At 38.9% G+C, this 27,520-nt stretch overlaps 1 protein-coding gene across 3 annotated transcripts in view; it reads right to left on the bottom strand.

Annotated features, from left to right (window-relative positions):
- The window catches only part of MYO5A (myosin VA (heavy chain 12, myoxin)), a 239,831-nt gene that overhangs the window by 53,152 nt on the left and 159,159 nt on the right, over positions 1–27,520 (bottom strand). For all 3 annotated transcript variants that reach the window (XM_006831634.1, XM_006831636.1, XM_006831635.1), the window contains 7 exons: positions 25,905–26,144; positions 22,821–23,069; positions 18,857–18,950; positions 15,340–15,488; positions 9,570–9,683; positions 1,962–2,105; positions 1,622–1,675 (listed from right to left, as the gene is read on the bottom strand). In XM_006831634.1, coding sequence (XP_006831697.1) covers positions 1,622–1,675; positions 1,962–2,105; positions 9,570–9,683; positions 15,340–15,488; positions 18,857–18,950; positions 22,821–23,069; positions 25,905–26,144 — 1,044 coding nt within the window. The remainder of the gene's footprint in view (positions 1–1,621; positions 1,676–1,961; positions 2,106–9,569; positions 9,684–15,339; positions 15,489–18,856; positions 18,951–22,820; positions 23,070–25,904; positions 26,145–27,520) is intronic.

Below are 27,520 nucleotides of genomic sequence, written 5' to 3'. Positions count from 1 at the left end.
CTCCCGTAAAGATTTACAGCCTCAGAAACCCGTACGGGGTCTCCATGTGTTGGAACCGACTCCATGGAACACAGCCACCACTGCCACCACTATATAACAATAAGGGGACTTGAAAAATTCCATTATCTTTTTTCTTCCCTTTCATCTCACTTAGTATTTTAATTTTTTCTTTTATTACTTATTTTACTTTACTTTTAATATGTGTTGTCCATTATCTTTTAACTCCATTTTCCCATTAAGTTTTGGAGCCCCTTCGTATCTATAGATAGATTTTTCTATCTATTGTTTATTTTGAAAATTCATTTTAAACAAGTAATGACAGGAACCAGGGACATCTTAGAAAATTTCCTTAGTCTGGAGACATGAATTGAAGATCAGCCTCTACCACTGATAGTACTGTAAAATAAATTGAAGGTATTATTAGTCAAATGTTTATTAAGTATCTGTGGGAGAGTTCTAACTATCTCCAGGGAAAGGAGCTGATGAGAGAATTGTGGGTTTGGGAAGGTGGAAGACAAGACGACTTCTCATTATACAAAGACGCCATACAGCCTGGAGAGGAAGCAGTACTCAGGTTTCTGAACCACTGTAAGTGGGAAATCTAGAGGATAGAGTCCTATTGATGGCAGGAATTATGTTCTAAATCATACCAGAAAGAGGAGTCTTGAAGTACTATTAATGAAAAACAAAACAAAAAAGTTCATGGCAGTTTGGAAAGTGCCTAGGAATTCTCAAATACATGTAAAAGGCTTTTGAATAACATTGAATTTCTTTATACTATTTTATGACTTTTCTAATTTTTAGCTTTGTTTGGTTGTAATCATTAAGCCTTTGTGTAATTTCCCAAACATTCTAGAATATAATTTGTAAAAGCAAAAAAGTAGTAAGACATTGATTGATGGCTAATCTTTTGAGGGAGTTCAAAAAAAGTTCATGGAAAAATTCCATTACTTCTCAATTCATTTTTCCACAAACTTTTTGAAGCCCCCTTAAGTGTCACTGTGTCTAGGCTATGGTGCCCATTGTTTGGTTCAAACACTAGTCCAGACATGGTTATGAAGTAGTTGCATGTGATTAAATCAGTGACCCTTGAGTAATCTTACCCTGCATAATGGGAATGGGCTTCATCCAATCAGTTGAAGGTTTTAAGAATCAAAATTGAGTTTCCCTGGGGCGTACGTTACCTCCAGACTATAAATATGCAATTGGCCAGACCTTCTTCACTCTCATCTTTTCTATAGCATGACCTATGGATTTTGGAAGCCAAACTAGGAATCTTGTTTGGCCAACAGATTTTGAATTTGTCAGTCCGTCATAATCACGGGAGCTAATCCCTTACAGATCAATCAACCTGTCAGTCTCTATAGAGTCCACCACCTTTACTAATCTCTACAGCCTCAAATGGTGGTCATTGCTCCTGTTCCTATTTTGAAACCAAATTTACAAAAGGAAACAACACAAGGCTAGAAGTAACACCTAAATAAGGCTAACGGCCTCTAGGGCAACCTCCAATCCTTAAGGTTGAGTATATTTATTTGAGGAAAAGAGAGACTCTGTGCAGGCCTCTGCAACACTTGCCAAAACAAGATATTCAGTGTCTTGGGCAGAAATTTGCCATTACCTTGAGTGACTCATACTCCAGTTCGGCACCTCTAATTTGTGGTCTTTCTTCTTCCTAGGGAAAATATAAAATCAGCACTTTATATTTCAGTTGTCACATTTTTTAATATTTACTTGCTGCTCTCCAGAAAGCAAGTAAAGGAGAATGTTGTCCTCACTACAGAGTCACGATGTGTTGTAACTGACTCGATGGCACTTAACAATAACTTTATCCACATGCTGCTTGGCTATGTTACTTCTGGGCAGACATTCCATTGAAGTGGGAACAGTTCAAGTGGACAAAGTCCCAGCCTTAGCTCTTTGGTTTGCCCTGGCTTCAGGGGTGGGGCAGTGCTTTGTACCTTTGCCTTGCTTCGGAGCATCTGCTCTTCTTTGCGGTCAAGCTCATCCTGCATCACCTGCTTCTCTTGCTCCAGCTCTGTAACCCGCTTCTGAAGCTTGAGGAACAATGACATGTCCAGAGGTACCTTCTTCTCACTTGGCTCCTAAACCCCAGAAATCACAGCATGGTCAAGGTGTGCCAGGCAGAAGATATATAAATCAATGAGAAAATGAAGACTAGTTCAGTGAAAAACATGCAAATTTCAGAAGAATTACAAATGGCCAGAGAACTATGAAAAGATGCTCAACCTAGCTAATTACTGGAGAAGTGACAATGAAATCACACTTTTTTTCCTATCCTTTGGAAAGACTGAAAAGATAGCTTATATTAGAAACAATATTTCACATGATACTAACACCACATTAAAGTCACTGCTATGCAGTCATTTCTCACGCATAGCAACCATGGAGAGGATTTCTGAGACTGTAAATCTTTACAGGAGTAGAAAGCCTCATCTTTCTCAAGTGCACAAAAGTATACAGAGAAAAGAACGTTCACTGTAACATTGTTTTGTAATTGTAAAATAAATAAATAAAAGGGAAACAACCCAAGTATCAGTGAATAAGAGGGTTGCTTAAATAAATCATGTTATAGCCAAAATATATTTTGTAGCTGTTAAAAAAAAAAAAAGTGTAAATCTATTTGAGAAGCCAAAGACGTCTTAAATAAAAGTATTATGTGAAAAATACAAGTTGCAGGAGATTAAGAATGTGACGACCTTGTTTTGTTAAAAATACATGACTTTTAAAAGATTGAAGTTGTCAAAGACTTCATTTTGCTTGAATCCACAATTAACACTCAGGGCAATCAGCAGTGAAGAAATGAAAGGACAGTGCATTAGGCAAATCGTCAGCAAAAGACCTCTTTACAGTGCCTAATGCAACACAGTTAAAAAAATTTCTTCACTCCTACTTCCAGTAGTGTTGATAATGGATCCATGTAAAATGAAGTCTTTGACAACATCAATCTTTTCCCCTTATATCAGTCCAGTGATGAGGACTTTTGTTTTCTTTACATTGTGGTATAACCCAAACCAAAGGTTGTGGTCTTTGATATTCATCAGTAAGTATTTTAAATCCTCTTCATTTTCAGCAAGCAAGGTTGTATCATCTGCATATTACAGGCTGTTAATGAATCTTCCTCCAATTCTGAAGCCATGTTCTTCTTGATACATTCCAGCTTCTCAAATTATTTGCTCAGCACACAGGTTAAATTAGTATGGTGAAATAATACAGTCTGGATACCCACCTTACCTGATTATAAACCATTTAGTGTCCCTTTACTCTGTTTGAATGGCTGCCTCTTGGTTTATGAACAATTTTTTCCTAAGCACATAGAAGTGTTCTGGAATACTCACTCTTCACCATGCTTAACTTATCATTATCCTCACAGTGAAAGCCTCTGCATAGTCAATAAAGCACAAGTAAACATCTTTCTTGTATTCTCTACTTTCAGCCAAGATCCATCTGACGTCATCTGAATCCGGTTTGAACTTCTGCCAGTTCCCTGTCAATGTACTGTTTCAACCGTTTTTGAATTACCTCTGGCAAAATTTTATCTGCATGTGATATTAATGATATTGCCCTGTGATTTTGCTTTCCACTGGTCACCTCTCTTTGGAATGGGCACAAACATGAATCTCTTCCAATCAATTGGCAGGCAGATTTCAAATTTCTTATCATAGATGAAGGGGTGCCTCCAGTGTTACATCAATTTGTTGAAAGATTTTAGTTTGCATTCTATCAATTCTCGGTGCCTTGTTCTCTGCCTTCAGTATACCTTGGACTTCTTCCCTCAGTATCATTGGCTATCTCTTGCAATTGACCATTTCTTTTTGGTACAGTGACTCTGTGTATTCCTTCCATCTTCTTGTGATACTTTCTGCATCATTCAATATTTTGCTCATAGCATCTTTCAATATTGCAAGTGGAGGATTGAATTTTTCTTCAGTTCTTTCAGAATGAGAAATGCTGAATGTGTTCTTCCATTTTGGTTTTCCAATTCTAGGTCTTAGCATATTTGTCTATAGTATTTGACTTTGTCTTCTCAAGCTGCTCTTTTAAAATTTCTGCTCAGCTTTTTTACTTCCTCATTTCTTCCATTTGTTTAGCATCTCCATGCTGAAGAGCAAGTTTTAGAGTCTCTGCTGACATCCACTTTGGTTTTTTCCATATTTCTTATCTTATTAATGACCTTTTGTTTTCTTCCTATATGATGTTCTTGATGTCGTCCCACAACTCTTCAGGTCTTCAGTCATTAGTGTCTAATGCATCAAATCTGTTCTTCAGATGATCTCTAAATTCAGGTGGGATATGTTAAAGGTCAAATTTAGGCTCGCATGGAATTGTTTTAATTTTCTTCAGTTTCAGCCTGAACTTGAATATGAGCAATTGATGTCTGTTCCACAGTCGGCCCCTGGCCTGATCTTGGCAGGTGATATGAAGCTTTTCCACTATGTCTTCCTTCAGATGTAGTCAGTTTGATTTCTGCATATTCTGTCTGGTGAGGTCTATGTGTAGAATCATCTTTTACGTTGTTTAGAAAAGGTATTTGTAATGAATAAGTCATTGGTCTTGCAAAATTCTATCATTCATAGATCTCCACCATAGTTTTTATCAGTAAGGTCATGCTTTTTACTATCAATCCTTACTCTTTGCTTCCAACCACTATTAATTATCAATACATCTTGACTGCATGTTGGATCAGTTTCAGAGTGAAGAAGTTGGTGGAATTCTTCAATTTTATCATCAGTGGCATTAGTGGTTATTGCATAAATTTGAATAACAGTGGTATTAAGTGGTCTTCTTTGTTTTTGTTGTTGTTAAGTCTGACACACAGTGACCCTGTACAGGGTTTCCAAGGAGCAGCTGGTGTGTCTGATGCACTGGCTTTGTGGTTCAAACCAACTTCATGGTTCAGTGCTTATCCAACAGCCCCACACCAGAACTATCCTATCACAGACAGCATTATATTCCAAGATAGATTTTGACGCATTCTTTTTGATCATGAATGTGATACCATTCCTCTTTGTGAGTCTCAGCATAGTAAACCACATGACTGTCAGATTCAAAATGGCCAATACCAGTCCATTTCCGCTCCCTAATGCCTAGGTGAGCGAACTTCATGTGTTTCATTTCATTTTTGGCAACTTTTAATTTTCCTAGATTCATACTTCGTACATTCCATGTTTTGGTTATTAATGGATGTGTATAGCTGTTTCTCCTCATTTTGAGTTGTGCCCCATCAGCAAATAAAGGTCCCCAAAGCTTTATTCCATTCATGTCATCAGGATCAACTCTACTTTGAAGAGGCAGCTCTTCCTCAGTTGTATTTTGAGTGCTTTCCAGCCTGAGGGGCTCATCTTCCAGCACAATATCTGATAATATTTTGGTGCTATTCATCACATTTCAATATTCAATATTCAACACTATCTAACAGTGTTCCAGTTCTACTCATATGGTTTTCTGGGGTTAAACATTCAGAAGTCATCTGCTTCTCCTTAGTCTGGCAGCTCAGCTGAAACCTGCCCACCATGGGTGTCCTCTGCTGGTGTTTAAAATACCGGTGGCATGTATAGCTTCTACCATCACAGCAACATGCAGGTCACTATAGTACGACAAACCGACAGATGAGTGGTGGTTTTCTATTTTACACATACCTATATTTGGATTTTTTTGTAACGAGAATGCACTTCTTTTGTAATCAGGTAAATTTCTAAAATGGTGCCGAGCCAGCTTACATATATACTAAGATTAGACACACAGAAAACTAGAAGGAGAATATGCATATGTTGTTGTGAAGTGTCATGGAGTCGGTTCCGACTCATAGCCACCCTATAGCTATGGGATAAAAAGATATGAATATGTAAGACCTTTTTAAAGTGTTCAAGTGCAAAGATGTCAGCTTGAGGACTAAGATGTGCCTGACCCAAGCCACTGTATTTTCAATAACTTCATGTGCATGCGAAAGCTGGGCAGTAAATAAGGAAGACCGTAGAAGAATTGATGCTTCTGAGTTGTGGTGTTGGAGGAGAATATTGAAAGTGCCATGGGCTGCCAAAAGAACAAACAGATCTGTGTTGGAAGAAGTGCAGCCAGAGTGCTCCCTGGAGGCCAGGATGGCCAGACTTCATTTCTCATACTTCAGACATATTGTCAGGCGGGAGCAGTTGCTGGAGGAGGATATCATGTTTGGTAAGGTGGAGGGTCAGAGAAACAGAGAAAGACACCCAGCGAGATGCATTGGCAAAGTGGCAGCATCAATGGGCTCACAAGTGTGGCAACAATTATGAGGTTGACCCAGGACCAGGCATTGTTTCTTTCTGTGTTGTACATAGGGTAGCTATGAGTCAGTACTGACTTGATGGCACCTAACAACAACATATATACATATACATTTGTATCTGAAGGATATATGCCAGTTAGTTATATCTTAGAGAAATATTGTGAAATCTGCTAGGATAAATAAAGGAATACCAATTAAAGCTAAAAAATTCAAAACCAGAAAGAACTACCTATCATCATGGAAGTTCTGAGAATGTCATCTTGTTTTACTTTATTTACTTCACACTTTAACTTTTAATGAGTTAAAAGATAAAATAATTGATTCATTAGATTTAATGGTGAGAATTAAAAAAAATCTTTATGTGGGTGAGAAAGGGAAGGAGAGTAGAGGAAAGGGGACAGAGAAAAAGAAAGCGAGAACAAAAAATAACATTTATTTAAATGGTCAAAGTTAATATTTTAAGTGATTAGTAAACCTTATTTTCAATAATTATAAATTTTAAAAAGGATACTTTGCTTTATTTTTCTGATTATAAACGTAAAACCATTTTTTATAGAAAATAAAGAAAAATCATAAATTCTGCCCAGTCTTTTTTCCATACCACTATATATTTAAATAGAAATCATATTTTCATTATGATTTGGTATTATCCTTAGTGTTACATATCATTGTTTTCCAATTTTATAATGATACTTAAAATCATGATTTTTAATGGCTGACTAAATATAAGCAGGTGTACCATTAACTGCTTAAATCATCTTACTGATAGGCAGTGAGACTGTTGCTTTCTGCTGTTGCAATATTACTACAATAAACATTCCAGCATATAAATATCTACACATCTATGTTTTGACTTGTCTTGATAGAAGTTGGTAAATTGTCTGGTAAATTACACTTCTATCAACAACTGCTACCTAACCTGAAACAATACTGACTTCAGAGAAAGAAAGAAAGAAAAAAGCTAAGCTGACAGATCAAAAGCAGCATTTCACTGCTATTTTTAATTTGTATTTCTGTGTGTTTTGATAAGGTTGAATAGTTTTCATATTCATTAGTTTCACTAACGAACATGGAATTTTGTAAATTGTGAGTAGTACCAAGTTCAATGTGATTCTGTTCTGAAAAAGACAAGTTGTTGTTGTTAAGAATCGTGGAGTCGGTTCCGACTCATAGTGACCCTGCACAGGGTTTCCAAGGCTGTAAATCTTTATGGAAGCAGAAAGCCTCATCTTTCTCCCATGGAACGGCTGGCAGTTTTGAACTGCCGACCTTGAGGCTAGCAGCCCGATTCGTAACCACTATGCTACCAGAGCTCCTTAAAAAAAAAAAAAAAAAAAAAAAGACATAAGAATCAGCTCAACTAATGGGGCTTTTATTGACTGTCACGATTTTTTACTCACTAAATGATCATACCTAAATGTTTTCTTACGTCCACTCTGTAATGTTTAATGGGAAGATAAAGTTTAAGACTATGAGCTCTATACTAAGTAAGGCTATCCTTACAGAGCAGAATCAAGACCGCATCTTTCCTAAGTAAAAATTACTACCAAATTTCACTCATAAAGAAATTTATCTGTGCACCCAACAAATAAACTTCCAGATTATTTACAATGTAATTTTGGTGGGATGCTGTAGGATAAGCAGTAGACCATAAGGTTGGTTTGAATTGCAAAGTTGGTGGTTCAAATTCACCAGCTACTCCTTGGAAACCCTATATATAGGGTCGTTGTGAGTTCAAACAGACTTGATGGTACTTAACCACCACAGTGTATTTTTAATGTCTGTTCATCTTTTAATGATAAATATGTCTCTGATAATTTTCAATTATTTAACCCTTTTAGTTGTTGTTACTAAGTGCCATCGAGTCAGTTCTGACTAGTAGGGATTCTGTAGAGGGTTTCTGAGGCTGTAAATTGTTACTGGAGTAGAAAGCCTCATCTTTTTCCTGCAGAGCAACTGGTAGATTTGAACTTCTGACCATTAGCAGCTCAGCTCGTAATCCACTCTGCTATCAGGGCTCCTTTACTCACTCAGTAACTACCAGGAATAGTTGCATTCTAATAAAAATAATCAACCATTAGTTCCTCTCATTTATAAGCCTGGGTTTTCATAGGCTGCATTGTCTTTGGAATATTGCCAACCAGCATAGACTTTTCTGCTTCGTTTGTGTCCTTCAGAAGTTTAGTCTTGTTAACTCCAACAGCTAGGACCACGTCCTACTGATAAAACAGCTTCAGAAACAGATAAAACATTAGACAAATTGTTTTTAACCAAGAACGTCATTATCATACTCAGAGATAAAATAGCATCTCTGAAGCTTCATTTAACAGAAAGATTGCTTTAAGGGAACATTTTTCTTCAAAATGAATGAGAAGGCAGAAACTCTTCATTACTAAGTAAACTAAGACGAGAAAGAAGAATCGTCCAACTTCTTTTGCTGTCCTGTCAGAAGAAGTCTATTTCTGACTTGGTCATTTTCTCAAAACATGATATGAAAACAAAACAGTTGTGCTTGAATGGCCCATTATTAAAATTAAGAGTATATTTGAAAAGATCTGAGAATTGGTTTGGGAACAATTTAACTTTACTGTAGTGTTATAGTTAGAGCAATAAGTCATTTAAGTTTCATACTGTATAGCATAAAACATCAAAAAGGATTTCTAAACTATTTTCCATGCATTTCTGTGGGAGAAAATTACATTGGTAACAACTGAAATCAAAGAGAAGAAGCAGTCTTGTTAACTCTTGGCCACTGGGATTTATCATGTTCTAGGAGTCCTGGTGTGGCGCTGGGTTAATGTGCCAGACTGCAAAGCCATTTGAACTGCAAGGTTGGTGTTCAAGCTCATCAGCTGCTCCTTGGAAACCCTATACAGGATCATTATGGGTTAGAACTGACTCGATGGTACTTCACAACAATAGGGTTGCCTTTTTTTTTTTTTTTTTTTGGTAAGTATACCTGAGTCTGAAATAAGCTCATGACAGGATATATATATATATTTGGACAGGTTATATTTTTATACACAGAATATATTGAAGTGTAAAATCAAATAACAAAAGGGAGAATCTGGCCAACAAAATGATACTAAAATAAATAATAAAATATGAGTAGCTAAAAACATATGCACTAAGTATGAATACAGCTATGAAGCACCTACAAGAATAATTAGTCTAGAACCAATGCTGTGTTGACGGGTGATGGGGTCCCTTCTGTAATGAAGTGTAGCCTGTGAATAACTGCATGGTCACACCCTCCTTTTAGAAACAGGAATCTAAAATGTACCTCTGTCCTTGATGGAATATCTTCAGTTTCTGCAAATTCAGAGCTAAAGATGTATTCAGATTCATTGCTGCTGTGGGTAGAATCTGTTCTTTTGTGTCCAGGCTTAGGCACATTCTGCAAGGCAAATAAATCAGACATAATTATCACAGCCTAACGAAACTGGATGTAATTAACAATGATAATGTCTACCTTGACTTGGCCAGAATCCCCCACTCAGTTACTGGCTATAGTGATGCTCAAATGATCTCAACCAAACTCTTACAAAAGGGCCACCTGCTGAGCTCTTCAAAGGAAGAGAAGGAAACACCAGCGTGTTTCCTGGTGAAATGACCTGTGATTATGAGCAGAGTTCCCTTTGGGTTTTTAAGGTTGTAAGTGATCAGTCACAACAGATGAAGCATAAGGTATAGTGCCTCAGCATCCAGACATTGATGTTAGTGTTTGTAATCAAATAAAACTTATTCTCAAAGCTCAATGAATATATTTAATGTTATGCATCATCGTTTTCATGCACTGTTATTGTTAGTTACCATTGCTGTCATGGCGACCTTATGTAAACCAGAATGAAAGGCTGTTGGGTCTTGCTATGTTTACATGATCTTGGATTTGTTTGAGCCCACTGTTGAGGCTGTTGTGTCAATGAATCCACCTCACTAAAGGTTTTCTTTGTTTTTGCTGAGCCTGCACGTTACCAACCATGATGTCCTTTTCTAGTAATTAATCTTTCCTGCAGTGTAACTAAGCAAAAGTGGTTTCTAAAAAAAGGAAGTGCTTTCCACATTTGTTGTTGTTAAGTGCCCTAAAGTTGGTTCCAACTCATAGCGACCCTGTATAGTGTTAGCGGCTAGTGGATTCAAATTATAGCATAAAATGACTATAATTTCTATCACTTTTCTACAGGCATGAAGCTAAATCTCTGGAGTCAGCAGTAGGAAGAGTGGGCAGTGCAGGAAAGCTAAGAAAGCTGCTCTGTGTAGCCTTGGTGATGCCAGGGTTTTTAACGTAGAGTCTAAGTAGCACATTGATGACATTCCGAAACGTACCTATGAAATTAGTCTTGAGAAAGCTCAGGGGGACTAGAACAGCAAAACAATTGCTGACTCCTCCTCCTTCCTGGAGAAAAAATGGGCTAGAGAGTGGCTTGGAGGAAGAAGGACTACAACAGCTGGTGTTGTGCCCCCTCACTCCTAGGGTACTCGCAGTAGAAGAGGAAAGGAGGTTCAATAGCCTGGCTCCTGCAGGGTTATAGGTCCTGAGAACTTCAGAAAGACCTCTAAGAGCTTTCTCATCAGTCCAATTTCCTTTATCCTTTGTTTCAGCTGCAGGAAAAGAGCCAGAAGCCACAATTTCTTTGCCTTTTTTCTTCCAACACCCAGGTTTGTACAGAGCTGACTCTGTGTGACCATAGAGAAGTCAGGAACCAGGGATAGTACAGCACTCAGGCTGAACCAACCTGTACTCCAAGGCCTAGGGAAGACCAGAGAACACCACACCTTCTGAAACTACCCAGAAGCTGGGGTGTACCTTAAAGGGGAGAAGTAAAAAGCACTCAGATTTACTTGTGTTCATATACACAGGTACCTTTACTTTTAAAAGTTCCTAGTTCAAGCCCACAGTTGTATGAATGGTGTCTCTAATAAACTGGTATCTGGTTGGGGCAGTAAAAAAAAACAGTGGTAGGACTATATAAACTCCAGGACAAAGACTCTTTGTAACATAGGGTGGAGGTTGGAGGTTGGAAGTTTTACGTGTTCCAGGCCTGAAGCAAGAAAGAGCCACTTACCTCACTTTTCCAGGCCTTAGTTTCATCACTAGGAAAATAATACTATCTATCTCATAGAGTTTATATGACGATTAAATGAGATCATACAAGTAAGGGGTTTAGCTTAGTGCTTAGCACATAACAAGCATTCAATTAATATTAACTGCTCTGGTAGCGTAGTGGTTACAAGTCAGGCTGCTAACCTAAAGGTCAACAGTTTGAAACTACCAGTTGCTCCGTGGGAGAAAGATGAGGCTTTCTTCTCTGGTAAAGTTTCACAGCCTCGGAAACCCTGTATAGGGTCACTACAAGTCGGACCCAACTGCACAGTGCACCCCACCATCACACTGCTGCTATGGAATCCCTGGGTGGTGCCAATAGTTGATGTGCTCAGCTACTAATTGAAAGGGTGGAGGTTCAAGTCTATCCAGAATCAACTCAAAACAAAGGCCTGGCAATCTTCTTTGAAAAATCAGCCACTGAAAATCCTACACGGTACAGTCCTACTCTGCCACATATGGGTCACTCTGAGTTGGAGTCAACTCGACAGCTGGCTTGGGTTTTGGTTTGCTGTTGCTGTAATTCTAAGGACTCTGAAGTAATCCTTTAACAACACCGTCCTTGCTTATGGCCTTTCAGCTACCTATATTTAGGATTCGACACTATTGTTGACATACTAAAGTCCTACCTTACTCTGAAAGTAACTTATCTTCAAACACTTCACAAACCAGGGTTCCCCTGATTCACTATCCTTTCACTGCTGGCTTGAAATTCTTTAGTCCTGGATCAGCCTTCTGCTAATAGCCTCTGCTCATATATTCCCTGGGCAAATGAATGCTCTTGGTCTACAACTCACCACTCTATACCCTGGCACTATGAGCCATGGAGATTAAAGAAAGCCTCGGAGGCAGTCTATCAATTCCTTACCCTAAAGTTTCCAGCTATTCAGTGTTGGTGTTGTTGTTATGTGCCGTGGAGTTGGTTCTGACTCATAATGACCCTGCACAGGGTTTCTGAGGCTGCAGATCTTTACGGGAGCACAAAGCCTCATCTTTCTCCCGTGAAACTGCTGGTAGTTTCGAACTACTGACCATGAGATTCGTAACCACTATGCTACTCATGTCTATTAACTACAAAATGCCTCATTATCTTCAGAATGTACCCACGAGAGAGCTCTGTTTAAAGAATGTTTATCAGTAAAATATTAGGCAAGTACCCATGTTTTGTAAAGTTCAATCTAAACATTAAAATAAGGTATTGCAATAAATTGTAATTTAATTTAGTTCTATAAATTATAAAGCCATTTTTTAGTTCTTTGTCCAAAGACTGTAATCTGGGTTGTAGCTGAAGCTAAAAAATGAGATCTAATAAAAAGGTGAGTCGAAAGCAAACAACTGCTGATCTTCCTTCTATTCTCTTTTCCTTTCCTCTGACCATTTTTGTTACCCAGGAGGAATAATAATAATGAGCCAAAGATATGCAACCGAGTCTTGTGAGCCAACAAACAGGAAATCAGGCAGCTGAACAACTCCCGGAGCCTAGTTGTATCTTTCTGCTGGCAACAGAGCACACAGCAGGCTGAGTTGATGAACAAGAATGACTGGCAGTGTTCAGGAGGCGGGAAAATGGCCATTTCTGGCAGGTCTTTAACAGAGATGGCGGCCTCACTTACTGAAGAGACTTCAGAGCTCACAGATGACTCCGAAATGCGCTCAGAGAGTCATGTACACAAGGGGGCTTCAAAAAATTTGTGGAAAAATTCCATTATCTTTTAATTCCATTTTCCCACAAACTTTTGAAGAAACACAAGGCATGTGTTTCTCTTACTGTATTTCCTGAGATTTGCAAGCCACATGCTATTAAAGGATCCAAGGAATTTTCTAAAAGAAAGATCTGCATAACTGTGTTTAAACTAATTGATTCTATATTTAGTTGACTGCAGAATAGTTTCTGTTCCAAATCCCACTTATTAACAATGGCGCTGTGGGGTAAGGACTAGACTGCTAAGCTCAAGGTCAGTGGTTCAAACCTACCAGCCACTGCCTGGAAACCCTAACCAGGGTCACTATGAGTCAGAACCAACTGGATGGCATTTAATAACAAAGAGTCTCATAGCCTGTGAGAAACAACGCTTAATAAATGAAGCTTGGCTTAACTACAAATGTCGTGAGACTGTCTAGTAGTAGTTGGTGTTTAGACTTATAGTGACCCTGTATAGGGTTCCCAAGGAGCGGATGATGGCTTGAACCATCAACTTGAACTTCAAGAGACAGAGGGAAAAGAACTCTACAGAGAAAGCTAAGAATGAGAGACTGTGAAAGACAAGTTTCAATAAGACCGAATGCAGTATACAGATCAAGGAAGACAAGACTAATTTTCAATGACAAGGATCATGATAACTGAAATTTCGACTCTTATTTTTAGTATCTTTGTCACATGTAAATCAGGAGAGAGTGAAGGTTATTTGAAATATTAGCCAACTACAGAACTTATAAGGAGCTCTGGTGGCACTGATGGATAAGCACTGGACTGCTAACTGCAAAGTTGATAGTTCAAATCTACCAGCCACACTGCAAGAGCAAGATTAGGCTTTTCTGTTCCTGTAAAGATCTAAAGCCTCAGAAATGCTACACAGAGTTGCTAGGAGTCGGAATCTACTTGATGTCAGTGGGTTTGTTTTGGGGCTTTTATAGAATCTATATTAGCATCTTAGACTCCTGGTGTGACACTGTAGGATAAGCACTGGACTAGGGTCGCTATGAGTCGGAACCAACTCCACGGCACATAACAACAACAACAACAGCAACCTCAAGGTTGGTGGTTCAAGCCCACCAGCTGCTCCTTGGAAACACTATACAGGGTTGCTATGAATCAAAACTGGCTTGACAGCAATTAACAACAACAACAATATACTAGCTTCTTAACCTCTGAGACTGCTTCCTCATCTGCAAGGAGATAAAACAAATTTCCTTTGTGTTGCATAATCTCTTTTGACTCTGACTTTTAAAATGTCTTTTAGATTTTAAAGAACCTTGTCAGGAGATCCAGATAGAAGCAAATTTTGAAGCAAATACTCTTACATACAGACACCAAGCGATCTTGTTTTTTATAAGCTATCTCAGAGCATTTCTGGCCATTTGTACCATGAGGTTACCTTTCAGCCTGATATTTACAGGGAACGAGAGAGCCAGAGAACTCTTTGTTTCCTGATAACAGGACAAGCAGAGCAGGGAGGGTGAGCAGAACATTGAGAAGTACAAAAGGTACCATTGAAAATGCAGACAAGTCCATGAAACAGATAATTCTTAAATACCCTTTCTTACAAACAGATTTTGCATTTTCTTTTCTAGGAATATATCTTTGAAATTATAATAAAAACTGAGGGAAAGAAAGATACAACTATATAAATACTGGTTCTATCTACAAATTATGCAGGAAGACATTCAATACATAAAACGATAATCACTTATATTGAATTTAAAGTATCGCATGGTCCAGTTTTTAAAGTGTTTGACTTTACTAAGAATTTAAAAATTGACTTATTTGATTTCTGTGATTTGCTTTAAAACAATCCACTGAATGCAGGTAGAGCCGTGTTGATCATTTTGGAACTGAGTGATCAGTAATCAGCCTACAGTGGCAGTGGTGGCTCTGCGGTAGAATTCTTGCCTTCCCTGCAGGAGATTGAGGTTGACATTCCAGGCCACTGCACCTCAGTGCAGCTACTACCATCTGTCATTGGAGGCTTGCATATTGCCATGATGCTGAACAAGCTTCAGCAGAGCTTCCAGACTAAGAAAGACGAGGAAGTAAAGGCCCATCTACACCTGAAAAAGCAGACAGTGAAAACCCTATGGATCTCCACAGTCCAACCCTGGTGCACATGGAGTCGCCATGACTTGCATACAATTGACAACAACACATGAAGCATATGGGTGTTCTTCCTACTCTTCTATCTACTTTTGTATACATTTGAAATTTTTTTATAAAAAAAAAAAGAAAACTCACCACCATCAGGGTCATTTCTTCCTTGAGGTCATCATATCGTTCTTCTAGGCGACTGAACTCATTCAGAAGGTTCTGATATCTCAACCTTTCATCATTAAGATCGAGTTCCAGTTGTTTTGTTTCTTCTATTAGCTTCTTCTCCATAGTCTCTGAAGGAAAGAAGAGAGGAATACATACCAAAGATAGTTCCATAGAATTCAAGAAGGAAAACACGTGCAATGATTTCCACGTTCTCTGCCTGCAAATTTTATTGTTAGCACCACTATGATCTGTAACACTATCTTGGTGAATGCAGAGAAAGAAAATATAACAAAAAAAGGAGATGACTGAGTACTAATAACATCTATCATCTCTGACATGCACTTGTGTACATTTTAATAGGTATTCCTATTCCCAGTCCAAACATGGGAATTATTTTGCTTCTTTTCTGATATGAGATGTCTCAGATTCTTTATGGCCATTTGTACCATAAGATTATCTCTAAGGCTGGTACTTCTAGGGATCAAGAGAGACACAGACCTCTTTACTTCTTGATAACAAGGCAAGTCAGAGGCAGCGAGGCTTAAAGAGGTCACATAGCTAGAATGGGAAGAACCCAGATGTGTCTGGCTCCAAGGGCCATGCTCTATGTACAACTACGCTATGCTCCGCTAGTTCATACACTGGATTAGGCACACCTTTAGTAAACGTTCACTTGTGGCTGTTGTTAAATGTCATCAAGTTGATTTCTACTCAAGTGACCCTGTGTAGGATTTCTCTGTTGCGGCTGGTGGGTTTGAACTGCTGACCTTGGAGTTAGCAGTCCAGTGCTTATTCTACAGTGCCACACCAGGACTCCACTAGTCATTTTTTTTATTAACTAAAGTTTACTTGTTTGTTATTCTAATAATATTGTGCTTCAGGCTATTCATAATATTCTCTTGTCCAAATTAACGTACTCTCTCAAGTCTTTGATGGAATGACAATATCTCTGTAATACTCTACAGAGTTCTCTCTCTCTGCTTCCTCTCAGCCAATGGTTCTACCTTACTACTTTTCGGCCTGGTGTGGCACTGCAGGATAAATTACTGTACTGCAAGGTCAATTTGAACTACAAGGTCGGTGGTTCAAACCCACCATCCGCTCCTCAGAAACCCTATACAGGGTCATTATGGGTTGGAACTGACTCGACGGCACTTAACAACAACAAACTTCTTAGGAGCCTTGGTGTGGCACTGTAGGATAAAGCACAGGACTGCCAGGTCAATTTTAACTGCAAGGTTAGAAGTTCAAACTGACCAGCTGCTCCTGGGAATCCCTATACAGGGTTACTATGAATCGGTACCAACTCAAAAGCACTTAACAACAACAAACTTCTCTTGCTGCTCTGCTAGTCCCCTAGGTTCTAATTAGATGAAATCCCTAGGTCTGGTCACCTGAGTTGTTAACTTTTTGTCCATCTCACAAGTACTAGGAAAATTCTAATCTTTCCATTTACCCACCCGCTCTGTTGCCAATGGCTTGCCTTTAGCCAGTATTGTACATGTCTAAAGATAAAACAATGCAAAAAAAGAAAGGGAAAGAAAAGAAAAAGGCTCAGATCTTCACTACATACTTTAACTCAATGAACTAACCAGTCACATTTACAATATGAAACTTCCCACGCTGTGCCTCATTTTACCCTTGTTCTGTGGCTAAGTTTTAATCTTCCTTTCCTGCTTCTATGCTTCACCATTTTTTTCTCTGTAAGCAAGGACTTCATGTGGTGTGTTACAACTGTTTTCATGGTACCCACTGAAAGCTTACTCAGCATGGGGCTTTAATAATTTATTATTAAGTGAATGAATGAATTTCTTCTCTCTACAGCAGTCTATACACTGCTTTTTATTAACAGTTTGTTGGAGCTACTCCAAGGCTACCAACAAATTTTCCCTAGGCAAACCCACTGTTATTTCTTTGTTCTCATCATTCAAATTCAAATAACATTTTTCTAAAACTAGTCTCATGATTCTTGATCCTTCTGCCACATTCTGCATCTTAGCAGAAGGCTTCCGTGATGGCTTTCTCTTTCCCCTCTTAATTGTCCTTTCTTCTGGCTTCTCTTCTTCACTTTATCCCTTAATTCTGGTCATTTTACAAAGCTTAATTCCAGGTTTCCCCTACATTATCTCGGATAATTGGAGGGCAGGGATGGGTTCAGAGAAAGGCCCAGAGACTTCTCTCACCATTATAGTTGTAATGGGTATTTTCAGGTTCATCGTTCATTCTCTCTCTCATCTTTGATCTCATCAATTTGTCTCATAAACAAATACTTTTACTCCTCTCAATTTCCTCTTTACTAATAAAACACTATCATTACGTTGAGACCTCATCTCAAAACTTTAGACCATGTTTATTATTTTTCTGAATACCAAAGCCAAGCACACTCTATTGAGTCAATTTCTATTCATAATGAATCTAAAGAGGATTTCTGAAACTTGTAAGTCTTTACAGGCACTGATAGCCATCTTTCACCAAGGAGTTTCTGGTAGATTTGAAACACTGACTTTGAAGTTAGCAGCACCACATCAAAAATTATAATATTCTATTGATTCTTTTCATATTTCTCACTCCAACCCATCTCTTCCCTTCCATCTCTACCATAATGACCGTAGTTCAGATCTCTATCTTCTAATCCTTTTTTGTGTGTAAATTCTCATCCCAGTTCTCTCAAGGAACCCCGGTGGGTATTTAGAGCACTTAGCTCCTACTGAAATGTCAGCGGTTTAAACCCACCAGAGACTCTGCAAGAGAGAGATGAGACAGTCTGCTTCCATAAGAACTTAGTCTTGGAAACCATACTGAGCAGATTCGACTCTGTCCTCTTGGGTTGCTAAGAGTGGGAATCAATGCAATTGTAGTGGGTCTGATTTAGTTAATTCTTAAAAAAATAAGTTTTTGTGTGTTTTTTTTTTAATTTAGCAGCAAAAAGTGGTTAATTTTGGAAGACCCATTGGTTTAGCAATAAATAAATAAAATGTATGCATAAATGCTAGTTCAATGATTTTTCCTGAATCACTTGTTGTTAGGTGCCATCGAGTCAGCACAGACTCATAGCAACCCTATGCATCACAGTCCTGCACCAACCTCACAATCATTGCTAAGCCTGAGCCCACTGCTGCGGCCACTGTGCTAATCCATCTAACTGTGGGTCTTTCTCTTTTTCTCCAACACTGCTTATAATCAATCTATGACTGTTACATCATACATGTAGAATAAGTTAAGTTTTAAAAATTGCTTATGATATTGCCTGACATTAATTCAGAATTATAAATAGAGAGGCCAGCGTTACAAGTTCACCAATTAAATTCAGTCTAATTGGAGCTCTTGCTTTTGGGAACTCTGTCCACTTATGACTACCCGTCAGTTACATCCTCAATGTTGAAAAATATTTAAATTCTAAGCAATGATGAACCAATTATGAAATGCGGTTATAGCTTATAAAATGTTGGTACAAAGGTAGTTGGCGTGCAGTAGGTTTGACCTCTGTGTGTCTTACCTGTCATCTCTTTAGCCTGCTCCACGATAAGATGGTTGAGAGTCTCTTTTTCCTGTTTCAGCAGAGTGTTTTCTTCTGTCAGACTTGACACCAGCTATCAAATGAAACAAACAATGAAACAGCCCAATTACTAAGTGTAAAGACTTCATAGACTGCTTGCTTTCACCATGTTGGCGTCTCATTTCTTTGCCTTGTTATAAGCAATTGCCCTTCCAACTTGGCACAATCCTCCCCTTCCCCAGAGAGCCTTCCCAGAAACCCCTTCCAATGAGATGTCTCTTCTCTAAGCTACCATAGGACCTCCTTATAGTTCTTATAAAATTTACTTTTCCATCTCCCTCAATTCCTGGAAAACAGGATAGTTGTTATTTTACTTTGTACCGTGGACATACAGCAAATTGCCTGGTGCCTACTAAGTTATTAACTCTCAAAGCAATAAAGCTGCCTTCTCATTTCACACCCTAACGCGAAGCTTATGTGTTCGCATGATCCAAATGGATAGATTAAGGAGGTTAAGAAGGATGAGAAGCACTCTTTAGTTCTGGGAATTGACTGGAGACCTAATGAAACTCCTGGCTACCTGTCCAGAGAAAGAGAGTATCCCTTTCATTTCTTTGAATGGCTTAGCAATATTGACAACTAGTCATTGTGTTGCACCTTTAAATAAGCTCTGACCTTTATCTTCCTAGTTTCTGGTTGGATAAGGATTCCCTGGAAGCAAAAATTCAAACCAAAGGTCACTTTGTAAGGAACATGATTTACTCAATCATCTTTGGAAGATAATGTGTTTGTGATGACTAAAATTTGAACTCCTTTCTCTAATTTTAAATTCACAGAGTTCCTAAAGCAATACAGCTTTAATAATACAGACAACGCTGCTGGGCAAACCTTCAGCGGTAGAGAAGGTTAAAAAGGCTCAGGATCCCTGGTGACAAGGAATGCTGGGTAACACTCTGCGCCACAGCAGAAGTCAGTCCAGAGTGAGCCCCTTCTCACTATTCAGTCTCTCCCTGCCATACTGATCCAGACTTAACATCCACTCTCAGTAGAAAGGCTCAAGTTTGCTTTGGTCTCTTGAGAAAAGTTGCTTTTGGTCAGGAGTGGGGAGCTTCTTGAAAACACACATACCTATCCCACACTCCTAGAGCTTAGCCCTGAGTGTTTTTTTAAAAAAACTTTCCAGTAGATTCTGGCATGCCTGGTAAAGAACCACAGCTCTACTGGAACATCTACCTCCTGATGATCCCTCTGAACGCATATTAGAATTCTGATTGAACAAGCTGTGCCTATCCTCTAGCCAGTGAATTACTCTCCCTTCCCTCCCACCCCTGCTCACCATCAAAGAATGTTTCCTTTAGTATGTAAACATCTTTTTTATTTTTTACAAAAGCGGTCTCGTAATATTTGTCCTTTTGTGATTGACTAATTTCACTCAGAATTCCTGGTGTGGCGCTCTAAGATAAGCATTGGACTGCTAACTATAAGGTCAGTGGTTCAAATCCACCAGCTCCTTGGAAACCCTATACAGGGTCACTATGAGTTGGAACAGACTGGAAGGCACTTAATAAAAACAATTTCACTCAGCATAATGTCCTCCAGGTTCATCTATGTTCTGAGGTATTTGGCAAATTCATCATTATTCTTCAAGGTTATATAATATTCCATGTGTTTATGTACCAACATTTGTTTATCCATTCTTTCACTGATGGGCATTTAAGGTGCCTTCATCTTTTTGCTTCTGTGAACAGTGCTGCTATGAACATGGGTGTGCATATATCTGTTTTTTGGCTTTTAGTTCTCTAGGATATATACCAAGTAAAGAGATTGCTGGGTCATATGGTATTTTTATTTCCGTTTTTTTTGAGGAAGTGCCATCTCATCTTCAACAGTGGTTGCTCCATTTTACAGTTCCACCACTAGTGTAGGAGCGTTCCCATCTCTCCATGTTCTCACCAGCATGTGTTGGTAGTGAACAGTATGACAGACTTACTTATGCTTACACTCATGGAAGCAGCAGTCATGAAATCAAATGACGTATTGCACTGGGCAAATCTGCTGCACAAGATCTCTTTAAGAGCAAAGATGTTAGTTTGAGGACTAAGGTGCACGTGACCCAAGCCATGATATTTTCAATAAGCTCATATGCATGTGAAAGTTGGGTAGTGAAAAAGAAAGACCACAGAAGACTTAATGCATTTGAGGTATGGTGTTGGAGGAGAATATTGAAAGTACCATAGACTTCTAATAGAACAAACAGATATGTGTTGGAAGATATACTGTCAGAGTTCTCCTTGGAGGCCAGGATGGCCAGACTTTGTCTCTCATACTTTGGACATATTATCAGGAGGGGCCAGTCACTGGAGAAGGATATCATGCTTGGTAAGGTGGAGGGTCAGAGAAAAAGAGGAAGGCTCCCAACAAGATGTATTAGCACAGTGGCAGCATCAATGGGCTCAAACATAGGAATGATTGTGAAGTTGGCCCAGGACCGGGCAGTGTTTCATTCTGTTGTGCCTAGGATCGCTATGAGTTGGTACTGACTTAATGACACCTATCAACGACTTGTGTTTACTTACTAATCTTACTGAATAGTTTCACATTTTTCACCATTTTTGTTATTGTTACATGTCATTGAGTTGGTTCCAACTCATAGCGACCCTACATAAGGTTTTTGAGAAGTGGCTGGTGGGTTTGAACTTCTGTCCTTGTGGTAAGTAGGTTGGTGCTTATCCAACAGTGCTGCACCAAAACTCCATCGCTGTGGTGAAACTGAAGTGAAATTATGTACTACGAATTAATAAACTCATGCTTACCTTGCTTACTGGGTAATCCACCCCTGCTCCATTCAAAGAAACTAATGGCTATGGGTCGGAACCGACTCGACGGCACTTAACAACAACAACAACAATCTATGTGAACAATAGAGAAAAGGAACAGAAGCGAGAAGTCTTATTCTGTTTATGTACAGCATTCTATCAGCCTAGAATGGCAAGAACTGGGCTAAGAAGAGGAAGGGACATCTTTCCACCAAGTTTAAATATTTTGCTTCCACTTAATGGCACTGTTGTTTTACAAACAGAACCCAGGTCATTTGCTTGAGAAATAGGAGAAATTATTCTATGAGGACTCTGAAGGCTATGTAAGCATCTCAGTTTCATTGGTGACATTATCCTACCTGAACTGCTTCTTAAATCCTGCTGAGGTTCTCTCTGTAAACGCTGCTACTAATAATAACCAGGTATCAGTACAGAAAGAGCAGAACTGGGATTTTTGCCAGTGGTTAGAGTCATTACAGTCAACTTTGTTTTCATTTAAAGATGGCAATGCTAGTGAACTCTGAAATTGATGACTTTTTCTGTAAGTTTTGTGTTGAGATATTTTTATGATTATTTAAAAAGCATATCGCATTAGTGTTTGAGACCTTGATACTTGGATAAAACTGAATGCACATTTGTAGTGTAGAAGCACTGATGAATCGACAAGTGTGTTGATGTTGGTCTACCTGCACAACAGCTCTTGATGCAATTAGGCCACAGACATTTGGGTTTTGCCCACTTGGACTTAACACAGCCTCAGTGCATATTTCCACAAAGATCCCCTCTACCAAGTATTGACTGTTCATTGTTTGATTGGCTTTTTAATCACACTAATACTACTGAATACTACTATATCAAGACCAACACATTAAAAGAAGTATGTAAAGTAAGTACATGGCCATTAATTTTCTTAAAATTATGCTTTGATTCTGTTCTTACTAGAGTCAAGACATCCTACTAAAACAACTGCTACTTCTTACTGATCATATGGGATAAAATACTTGGGAAACACTAATGAACAGTAAACTAATTGAAATTTATATTTCACTTTACATGAAAACCAACATTGAGCCATATGGACGAGGCCAAATTACAACATATTTCCTTTGTATAGAAAAGTAGATGAGAATATGAACATTCATTCCCACCTTGTCAGTTTCTTGTTTGTATCTGTCTGCATTTTCTTCAATGGATTTTTTCTCTGACCGAGTTTGTTCAAGGTCTTTCCGGAGCTTTGCAATTTCTTCCTGCAGACTGAGGACCCGTTTAGTGGCAGCCTTAGCTTCCTCCTCACTTAGCTGAAGTCGTTCTAAGTCACTTCGTAGTTTCTCAGTCTCAGTGTTATAGATTCCTTCAAGATGGGTCAGCTTCTCCATGAGGCACTTGTAGTCTTTGTTCTGTAAGCACACACACAAAATGATAGGTAAACATACATATCATTAAATATGTCTAATAATAAAGCCATGTTTATGCACGGATTTTGCATCAGTAGAGTATCTTACACCCTCGGAAACCCTATACAGGGTCGCTATGGGTCGGAACTGACTCTATGGCACATAACAACAACAACAGAGTATCTAAATAAAATACTAACCATACACTTATAACACCCCCATGCCCTCTTTGTGACACAAAAAAAGAAGCAAGCAGGCACAATTCATTTTGTTTTACACAATGATCAATACAGACGTGATTTTCTTATGATCACAAGGTGAATCCACAGTAAATCTGTAATTTCCTGACTCTTAATCAAGAAATACAAGAGCCGATACTTGCTTTTGAAAATGAATCAGAGTGCCCTTAAAAGGCCCCTCGCCTCCCCACAAAAAAACAACAACAGAGGGAATAGAAGCAAAGACTGTTGAATGATGATGCATGGAGGAGACTGTAATCATTGTAATGAAGCAATGAGTGTAAAACACATGTTCTCCCATGTAAACTATCACTCAATTCACAATTAAAAAAAAAAGAAAAAGTCCTGTGCTATCCAGGTGATACATAGTAAGATAGCCTCAACATCACAAATCCCCTACAAATCTCGATTTACCATCTGAACACTCCTCCTCCTCACTCAAGAAATATTTTTGATGAATCCACTTCACTCTGATCCCTGTTATCTTAACTTTATATCATTTGCATGTGATAAAATATTAGCAACGATCATTTCTGCAAACAGACTGAAGGCTCTTCAGAAGCACGGACATCACTCTGCTTCTTCTGCCAGGTAAAGTGCTTGTCAGAACAAAACATCAGGGTGACAGTCCACAGTGCTGAGTTTCTCCTTTGGAACCTGGACTCTCATCAATTTTAGGTTGAGCTACCATTTACTACTCCCTTCCCCCCACCCCAGGCCCACCAATTTGTTCACCTCCTGAAATTATTTGTTACCAGCCACTCCTTGGAATCCCTACACAGCGTCACTAAGGGTTGGACCCGACTCAATGGCACTTAGTAACAACAACAACATTATTATCCACCAGTAGTAGTGTACTGTTTACGAATTGGGCTGCTAATCTCATGGTCAACAGTTAGAAACCAGCTGTTCCTCAGGAGAAAGATGAGGCTTTCTGCTCCCGTAAAGATTTACAGCCTTGGAAACCCTGTAGAGGGTCGCTGAGTCGGAAACAACTCCAAAGCACATAACAACAACAACAACATTATCCTTTAAGGGTAAAGACTGTTGTGGACTTACCTTTGTATTTCTTACCATGTTCTACCTTCTAGCATAGAGTTCTGCATATAGTAAGGGCCCAGTAAATATTTGTTAAACAATTTTAACTATGATCTTACACTGTAGTCCTCCAATTCATTCAGTTTACTTTTTTAGATACAAACTAAAATGAAATGTGAGCTGTTTTTAATAAGCTATCCTAAAGACATTGTTTCGTTCTGCTGTACATGGGGTCGCCATGAGTCGGTTCCGACTCGATGGCATCTGACAACAACAACAACAACATCCAAAAGACAGATTTCAATTATGACTACTTTGCAAGTAGAGTATAGAATTCCCTTGTTTCAGAGACAAAGGAATGAAATACAAAAAATCATTTCTATATACTAGAGCAGGAGCTCTGGTAGTGTAGTGGTTACAAGTTAGGCTGCTAACCTCAAGATCAGCAGTTTAAAACTACCAGCAGTTCTGTGGAGAAAGATGAGGTTTCTGCTTCCATAAAGATTCACAGCCTCAGAAACCCTATACAGGGTCACTATAAGTTGGAACCGACTCCACAGCACATCACCACCACCACCATGTACTGGATCACTGAGGTTCTATGGTGAGCTCTCTTTGGTCACTGGTATCTTTCATAGCAAAATACAGAATCATAAATTATATCAGTCACATTAATTTTGGGTTGAACTCGTAGTAGAACACATATTTAACTGTATGTGTGTAACTGTTTTTGTGAATAATGAGACTCATATATTCCTTTTTATTGTGGCTCAAGGAACTGAGAACCAACTTGGTGGTTCAAGTTTAATCACTATCTAGATCCTAACAGGGACAGAAGCCAAGGACTGTAGCCAACAATCAGGAATTCATAACAAAAGTGTCAGCAGCCCTGTAAGTAGATGAGGCAACCGCTGAAGAAATCCAATGACTCTTATCACCCAAACTTCTCATTTTTTTTTTCCTCACTAGACTCCTGGTGTGGCACTTAGGATAAAGTACTGGAACACAAGATTGGTTTGAACCACAAGGTCAGTGGTTCAAGCTCACCAACTGCTCCTTAGAAAACCTATGCAGGGTCGCTATGAGTTGGAGCCTACTCGATGGTACTTAACAACAACAACAACAACAGAATGCTTTTAACATGCTTTGTTGTTATAGTCTCTGCTTTCTTCTTCCTTTACTTTTCTACTGACCTTAGCTTAATATCTCTGCACCTCAGTTTTCTCATCAACCATTGTAGCACATGCTAACAAATGATCATAGTCAAAAGCTCTGAAAAGTATAAACAATTCTCTATCATAAAGGGTTAGAGGGTTAATAAATTTGGCTATGTTTTACCTCAAATAGTGTTCTCAAAAATCATTTCTTGCCTTATGTAGACCTTGCAGTTATAATCTTATCTATGAATTTGTCCTTACTTTCATGGTCATTAGTGTTATTATTATTTTTTTTACTTCTTACTCAGACTAAAGGATAATGCCAAGAAGAGGCAATATTGAAAATAATCCTAATGGATTTCTTCAGGCGTGTCCCACTTCCAGGGCTCCTGTCTACAACGCACCTGTTCGTCAACTTTGCGCTGCAGCTGCATGATCTTGTTCTCCATGCCAATGTGGAGCTTCTTGTAGCGCTCCACAGAGCGGGCCTCGATCTTGAGTTTCTTCAGCTCCCGCTTGGCCATCATCCTCCGGAAGCAACACTGAAGGTAGATGATGGCACGGATGCTCCTCTTGTAGTGTTTCTGAGCCAGCCAGCCCCGGACCCACTTCTGAATGATGACCACTTTGTGCTCACGGAGAATCTGCAGAGAAAGGGAAGGGCAAGTCATTTTAGACCTTAGACGAAACTTAAAGTTCAACTATCAACCTATGTCAGGCCGAGAATTCCTACTAGACACAGAAGTTGAATCAACAAAATATTATGTGAATTATACACATCACAGACACAGACACAAATAGAGACACATATTATTTTAAAGAGTTATTCATCTGATGAATAACATTCTAGTGAGGATTTCTCATTGTTGTTTCAAATGTAGCAATAAAAGACAGGAGAAATGGGACATTTAAAGTAAAATTGATGCTGCCACATGGGCAATCCATCTCTCTGGGGGTCTTTCTCTGTTTCTCTGACCCTCCACCTTACCAAACATGATATCCCTCTCCAGTGACTGGTCCCTCCTGACAATATGTCTGAAGTATGAGAGACGAAGTTTGGCCATCTTGGCCTCTAAGGAGCACTCTGGCTGTACTTCTTGCAACACAGATCTGTTGGTTCTTTTGGCAGCCCATAGTACTTTCAATATTCTCCTCCAAAACCACAATTCAAATACATAAATTCTTCTATGATCTTCCTTATTCACTGTCCAACTTTTGGATGCATATGAGGTTATTGAAAATACCATGGCTTGGGTCAGGTGCACCTTAGTCCTAATACTGACACCTTTGCTCTTCAACACTTTAAAAAGGTCCCGTGCAGCAGATTTGCCTAATGCAATACGTCATTTGATTTCTTGGCTGCTGCTTCCATGAGTGCTGATAGCTGATGCAAGAAAAATGAAGTCCTTGACAACTTCAATCTTTTCTTTGATAAGAATGTTGTTTATTGGTCCAATGGTGCCGATTTTTGTTTTCTTTACATTGAGATGTAATCCATAACGAAGGCTGTGCTCTTTGATCTTCATCAGAAAGAATTTTAAGTCCTCTTCACTTTCAGCAAACAAGGTTGTATCATCTGCATATTGCCAAGTTATTAACGAGTCTTCCTCTAATCCTGATGCAAGTTATTCTTCATACAACCCAGCTTCTCAGATTATTTGCTCAGCATACAGGTTGAATAAGCATGGTGAAAGAATACAACCCTGTCACACACCTTTCTTAATTTTAAACTATTCAGTGTTCCCATGTCCTGTTCGAACAACTGCTTCTTGGTCCATGTACAGGTACCTCATGAGCACAATTGAGTGTTCTGGAATACTCATATTTCGCAATGTTGTCCCTAACTTTTCATGATCCACACAAACAAAAGCCTTTGCGTAGTCAATAAAGCACAGATAAACATCTATCTGGTATTCTCTGTTTTCAGCCAAGATCCATTTGACATCCACAACGATATCCCTTATTCCACGTCCTCTTCTGAATCCGGCTTAAACCTCTGGAAGTTCTCTGTCAATGTATG

This window comes from Chrysochloris asiatica, unplaced genomic scaffold, assembly GCF_000296735.1.
Source record: "Chrysochloris asiatica unplaced genomic scaffold, ChrAsi1.0 scaffold00004, whole genome shotgun sequence".
NCBI lineage: Eukaryota > Metazoa > Chordata > Mammalia > Afrosoricida > Chrysochloridae > Chrysochloris > Chrysochloris asiatica.
Note: the sequence above shows the minus strand (reverse complement) of the source record. Positions and strands in the feature narration are given on the sequence as shown.